This window comes from Odontesthes bonariensis, chromosome 13 (genome assembly GCF_027942865.1).
Source record: "Odontesthes bonariensis isolate fOdoBon6 chromosome 13, fOdoBon6.hap1, whole genome shotgun sequence".
NCBI classification, from domain to species: Eukaryota; Metazoa; Chordata; class Actinopteri; order Atheriniformes; family Atherinopsidae; genus Odontesthes; species Odontesthes bonariensis.
Window position 1 is genome coordinate 14,219,493 of NC_134518.1, and position 7,116 is coordinate 14,226,608.

The following is a 7,116-nucleotide window of genomic DNA, read 5'->3' on the forward strand; positions in this document are numbered from 1 at the left end:
TATAAGAAGTACTATGGCTACCTAACATGTTTACAAAAAACAGTCAGAACAGGGTAAGGGTCTCTTTTAACATGTGTATGAGGTTTTTTCTTTTAATTATTTCAGTCATGACCAAAAGAAAAAAAACCCCAGAGAAGTAAAAAAGTAGTTACTGCTCACGCTTATCTGTCGTCTTTCATCAAAAAAGTACATGGTAGTTTTCAGCTCTACCTCCACAACTATTAGATGTGGTTTACACAGTGACCATATAAATAGTATACATATACTACAGTATCACAATCTTTTTAAGATATCAGTCATTCTGCAGTCATTCTAATACGTTTGTAACTAACTCTTAACGATGATATAATTAGTTACACAGCTAATGGGCTTTTGGAGCACATTATTTGAAGTACTCTGGCTTACCCTGTGGGCAGCTGGGTAGCATACATCATGGGTACTTTCCGTTGGAATTAACAGGCACGAAACATACACAGTATCATCATTTGGAGTAAATGTTCAGCGCCACGATGGAGTCTCTTTAAAAGGTGTGGCGATCCAACATCCACAGCGCTAGGGGGCAGCAGCCCGCGCACCGTGTGTCAGCACAGCTAGCACCAGGAAAAGACAGTTGACGTTGCTACGCTTTGCTAGATGATTGGCGAGGTAAGATGGCGGCGCCAGAGGAGCCAGAATTATCCCAGGCGCAGACTGAAAAACTCCTTCAGTTTCAGGTAGGCAGCCTAAATCCCCCGTTTACCATACGTCTGGTTGAAACTTCATGTGTGAATACGTTGTTGCTGATAGTGGACCGCTGTAAACGGGCCGAATCGTTTGTATGTAAACCCTTCCTGCCCAGTCAACTTCGATAACGATTCTCCAGTCCCCACAACGTCAACTTGAGTCAGAGCTGGCGTTAGCGAAGCTAGCGAAAATTAGCTAAGCTAACCATCAAGTTAGCTTACTTTAAGGGATATGGGTGGACACAACAAGCGTCACGTTTGTCATATGCTTCTCATAGAAACCATATCAGTCTGGGGCGGTCCATCAGCACTATCGGGGCCGTTTTTTAAAAATAGTTTTATGTTGGTTTAGCATTTCAGTGGCGCTTCCTACTAAATATTAGCTAAGTCTACATTAGCACTGCTGTCATTCTCAAGCTGACACTGAAGTTTCGAGGACACTTTAGCGTTTATATTTGCATAATCAACGTGTTAGTGTATAGTATGAATATTTGTTTAGCTAATGTTTCTCTCCTGTAATTTGTATTCTGTTATAACTTGCTTAATGGGATGTTATTAAGCAAACCGTTGAAATATTTCCACTTAACTTTGGGTGAAGCCATGTTTTTCAATATCTGTATATTCACGTAAATATTGAGGTTGCACAGCTTCCTGGTACCACATAAAGCTCAGGCCAGATTGTGAAACTATTAACCTGCAAGTCTTTCTCAACCAGTCTAAATTCGTATGGTTCAGTGATGCTTTATGACAATATGAGGGAACCCCAGAGTCGTTGAGCCATCCCATATTTGGATTTTTAAATAGTGAAGTTGTTTATGAACACACTTTTATTTGCAGTTTTGAAACACGTTGATACCACAGTATTTACACATGGTTCCCAATTATGTGTCTATTTTGTTGCCTAATGTGGAAAACTGGAAGTGTTACACAAACAGACCTCCACTCTGAATGTAATCATATACTGTGTGTGTGTGTGTATATATATATACACACACACACACACACACATCAAGATTTGTGATCACATCACTTTATTATGAAAATACCTGTGCAACCCTGAGCTGATCTGAAATCCACTCAGGGCAGAGTGGCAGCTTTTCAGCTTTAGTGGAAAAAAATGACTGATTTTAAACAAGCTTTTCAGCCTCTGTGAGCAATTTGAGATCCTCCGTCTGACTTTTCCGTTCGTGTCTTACAGGATTTAACAGGCTTGGAATCAATGGACCAATGCCGTCGAACATTAGAGCAGCACAACTGGAACATAGAGGTAAAGTCACATGATAAAGAAGACATGTTTGTCTAGGCTCTGTCACATTTATTTCCATGTGTAGATTATGTGAGCCGTAGGCTTGCTTTGATTCATAAGTCACTCTTTTTTTTGGTTTATGAATATGTCAACTTGGATGTATTTGTCTTAGGCTGCGGTGCAAGACAGACTTAATGAGCAGGAAGGAGTTCCCAGTGTGTTTAACCCTCCACCACCCAGACCACTTCAGGTCAACACAGCAGACCATAGAGTATATAGTTACATCGTATCAAGGCCACAACCCAGGGTAGGTCGGTTTGATGTTATCTGCACCCAAAATGGGACACTGGATTCCTCTCATATATCCTGTGAAACTATTGGTTTATAACCCTTTTGCTTGTAAGTGATGCCACTTGTACCCTGTTCTGTTATGGAAACATAAATACTACCCTGTGTAAGTTGTAATGCCATTTATTGGTGTTTCTTTTCAGGGATTATTAGGATGGAGTTACTACTTGATAATGCTACCATTCAGATTTACATATTACACACTTCTGGACATATTCAGGTAATTTGAGCACACTGAGTTTCAACTCACCATCACTCGGTGAATCGAGGTAATTGACTGTGGAGTTGTCTTTTTGTTCAAAGGTATGCCCTGCGGTTCATTAGGCCAGATCCTCGTGGTCGTGTGACAGACCCTGTCGGAGATGTTGTGTCCTTCATTCATAATTTTGAGGAGAAGTATGGTCAGTCACACCCTGTGTTTTACCAGGGAACATACAGCCAGGTGAGTACACGTGTGTAGAGATGGAGACGTACATTTGAAAACTACATTTTCTGCTGTTGTGTAAAAATCCGGCCACGTGCAATTCCAATATTGTTCACTGCACTGCCTTTTTTTGTGCTGTGATACATGTAGGCACTGAATGACGCCAAACGGGAGCTCCGATACCTATTAGTGTACCTTCACGGGGAGGATCATCAAGACACAGACGAGTTTTGCCGGTGCAGTATTTGTTTTTGTGCCTGTGTCAACAGTGTGTCTGAATATGTCGCACACTCATAGTTGTGATACAAGTTCAGTTCGCTTGGTTTTTGCGGCACACAATCTGTAGTTCAAGGATAGTATAGTTATATTTCTACTGCATTGTGTGTTATTTTTTTTAACCATTTGCTTGTGAAAAATCCGTTCCAGTCTAAATGTTTGTTTTACACCTCTGTCTTATCACTTTTTAGCTCCACATTATGTACAGAAGAGGTCGTAACCTTCCTCAACACGCGAATGCTCTTTTGGGCATGTTCAACCAGCAAGCCTGAGGGCTACAGAGGTATGCATGTCTAGGATTTTGTTTAACAAATGCATCATATGTTTTGTGAAAACTTGAGAGTATAATCGTCCTTTATTGTGTGGATCTAGGATAGAGTTGCTTTTTTATTACCAAGTTTTTTTTTGTTTTTTGTTTTTTACAGTGAGACCTTTGCTTTCGTTATGCAGTTTAAGTGCAGTTTTGGTTGTGTTGATACAAAGATAAGAATCGGACAGAGTTCTTAAACTGGTATGTTGTGTCTAAAAGCACACACAGACTGGGCATTCTTCTTGGGATTTCCAGTGCTTTGAGCATAACAAATTTGCTTTATTGCTTGGAGCTGCTGATGGAAATTTTAGAACTTGAGAGTATTAACATTTCCGTGCGGGGCCGTCATTTTCATTGGAAACTAACCTTGTGTTGTGGAACTGCTGGGACGACGAGATGTGATGGTATCATTTTACTGTGTCATGTTTTGGTGTATTTTAGTGTCCCAAGCATTGCGAGAGAACACCTACCCATTCCTGGCCATGATAATGCTGAAGGACCGCAAGATGACAGTGGTGGGCAGGCTCGAGGGTGTCATCCAGCCGGAGGATCTCATCAATCAGCTCACCTTCATCATGGAAGCCAACCAAACATATCTGATGTCGGAGCGCCTCGAACGGTACCTAAAATCCGAATTCGCTTGTGTTTGCTTGTCTGTGAAATCCCTCGTCACTGTACGGCCCCAGAATGTTCCGGTGTCCCTTCTTTCTCAGGGTTAAAGTTAAAAACATGATTAAAAACACCCTCAAAGGTCACTAGAGACCTTTCTCCTTGCATACTTATGTAATGATAAAATGGAAGCAGTGACGTAGATGGCTACATAGTGTGCAATGCGCACATCTCTGTGTGGCACATACTTGGACAGGGTTGTTACATCAGAGCCAAGAGATGTAGATATGATGCAGATAACTCTTATTTCAGAGTTAGCACTTTCTTTGAGAATCTTGGACCTCTGCTTCTGCCTGATCCACGAGGAAAAAAAATGTGTTTTTGTTGCATATTATTTTGCTTCTAGGCCCCAAACTGTGTGTGTGTGTGAGAGAAAATAAACCAACTGCTGGTTTACAGAAGAAACCTGTGTTCAGTTTCAGTCAGGCAGCAGGAAAGCACCAAATATTACTAAAGATTTTCCTTTAACTGTGTGCTACCTATATTAGGTAGGTATAGTATTGGTACAGTATTATGATGCACATGCAAGTAGTGATTGCATGTAACGATTATGATCTGGCCAGCATACAGTATGAACGTAGTGGAGGTAAAAAGGAAAAAAAGTTTAAGACCAATTGCTGTCGGTATATAAACATAAATATTTAGAATATCTAACATTAATACATTTCAGCGAGGAGAGGAACCAAACCCAAGTGCTGAGGCAGCAGCAAGATGAGGCCTATCTCGCCTCCCTCCGTGCCGACCAGGAGAAAGAGAGAAAGAAAAGAGAGGAGCAGGAGCAGCTGAGGCAAGAAGAGGAGATGGTCAGACAAACTGCTCTTGCTGAGGAGCGGAGACGAAGAGTGAGTAGTTTTTTTTTTTTTTATGTTGCACTGGCTAATCGATGACCTTGAAGGTCTGTTGTTTCTTCACAAAGATGCAGTTTCTCAATTTTCTGATTCATGTCGTCACTGCAGACACTCGAGGAGGAGAAGGAGAGGAAGTCAGAATGTCTTCCTCCGGAGCCAACTGCAGATGATCCAGAAAGTGTCAAAATAGTGTTTAAGCTGCCCAATGATACACGAGTAGAAAGACGATTCCTGTTTGGTCAGTCTCTGACGGTAAGGACCACCAATATCGGGACCCTTTGCACAGCTGGTTGACCTTTTTTGGTAGTCGTTCTGTAGATTCTGCAATAAAATCAGATTTTTGTGGAAGTAAATTATTTATACCAAGCAACAGTACTTGGTTGGAAAAAAAAAAAAAAAAAAAACTTAAATGTTTTATTGTTACATTTATATTTGGTGCAGCCATGTCAATTGAAACGCATAAAAATCTACACGACTGCTACTTTTAGTGATTCGCCTGTTTTCTCAACTACCTTTCCTTTACAGGTAATTTACGACTTCCTTTTCTCATTGAAAGAAACTCCAGAGAAGTTTGAGATAGTTACAAACTTCCCTCGCAGAGTCTTGCCCTGCCTTCCGACTGAAGAGCAGCCCAACCCACCCACACTGAAGGAGGCAGGACTCAGCCGCTCCGAGGTCCTTTTTGTTCAGGACCTTACGGACGATTAATAGATGACATACCTCTTTTACATGGAAAAGCATTTCCTCTGACACCCACCACCCTTTTTTCCCAATTTTCACATTTTGTTAAATGGCCATTATGCATAAGGGATCATTGAGATAATATCCTAACCTGGAAAATTAAACCACCCTCCTTGTTCGGTTTTGTTTACAGGGTTCCCAATAGCCTGGAAAGTCTTGAATTTTATCAAATAAATATTTCTTGAAGTCCTTCCTTGAACTCATCTTTATATACGTGGAAAGGTGGAAAGGTTTTTTTTTTTTTTTTTTTTTTTTTTCCCCATCGTTTGTATGAGCTACTTGTTAATTCTTGTTTTTCCTCATCAGCAGCTGTTGTGGCAATGGATTAATCAGATGCTTAAATGTACTGAAGCGGTAGCATAACTTTGTCCAAAACCATATCCCAAATTAGTTGTCTGGGAAACTGAGGAAGACGGGTTGTATTAATAGTTGTACACCAGACGCCGCATGGAGAAGTATTGGTTTCTGTGATGGTTTGACAGCCTTGGCTATCATTTTGACTTAGTTTCATTTAATCCATTTGTCCCAATTCAACCTTCATTCTGCCTTAAGTTTACACATCCTCCACAGTGATTGACAAACACAACTAAAGCAGTCTGGGGTGAGTTCGGCGCCACTTTTGTCAATTCATGTGACGTGGAGAGAAAATGTTGAACTTCAGGAAGGACGTTGGTGGATTTGGACATGAATGAAATGACGGGAACCCTGTTTTCAGTGAGCCATTACCTGTACATAAGTTTAATATTTAAAACCTCCAAATTTACCTTTGCCTATTGTTTTATTTTTGACTCGTGTGTCATAAGAAAAAAATGACCAAATGCAGATTTGTTACTATGTAAAGCAGACTGCCTCAAGCTCATGAAGTTCAAACACACAATATTTAACAAGAGGCCACAGCTTTTACATGTGGCTTTTATCTAGTATAGTACAAGTCTGCCCATAGTGTGCCTGTGGTTACTCATAGATGCCTGTTTTGCCTGTAACATCTGAATGGGCTCATGTAAAGATGTAATTTTCCAACTATAAATTAAAAACGTTTTAAAAATCTGGATTTAATGGGACTGTACAGCACTTGCATGTGGGGACCAGAAGGCTGTTAGGTGTGCAGGGGCATGGTGAATAAAGAGGGGATGAGTGGAATGGGGAGGGCAGTGTTGAAGCTGAATAAACCCTTTTTATTCAGTTTTTTTTTTTAAGTCAATTGTTACAATGCCAGATTTGAACCTCTCAGATGCAAATCAAACGAGACGAGTGCGATACTGGTATACATCATACATTTATTAGTGAACAACCCTCTCAAAATCAGCCACAACAATTAAAAAAAAAAAAAAAAAAAGAAAAAAAAAATATATGATTGCACTACTTGGTAAAGCATAACTAGCAACTTTCATTTAAAAAAAGTACAAATCTTAAAAATTTCAAACAGTATACAGATGTATATATAATACACTAACTAGTTGTGTTAAATGCTACAAACAATGATTCCAATGGAATGAAAAATTATAACATTAATAAGAAACATTTCCTATATA

General features: G+C 40.0%; 1 protein-coding gene across 1 annotated transcript; it reads left to right on the plus strand.

Moving 5' to 3' along the window:
- The first annotated feature begins 624 nt into the window (after positions 1 to 624).
- Positions 625 to 6,629, plus strand: faf2 (Fas associated factor family member 2). The gene is made up of 11 exons (XM_075481065.1): positions 625 to 713; positions 1,921 to 1,989; positions 2,141 to 2,275; positions 2,460 to 2,536; positions 2,620 to 2,758; positions 2,891 to 2,976; positions 3,208 to 3,299; positions 3,768 to 3,945; positions 4,666 to 4,837; positions 4,952 to 5,095; positions 5,369 to 6,629. The coding sequence occupies exons 1-11, from the start codon at positions 651 to 653 to the stop codon at positions 5,549 to 5,551; spliced, it is 1,338 nt and encodes a 445-aa protein (XP_075337180.1). The 5' UTR covers positions 625 to 650; the 3' UTR covers positions 5,552 to 6,629.
- The last annotated feature ends 487 nt before the right edge of the window (positions 6,630 to 7,116 follow it).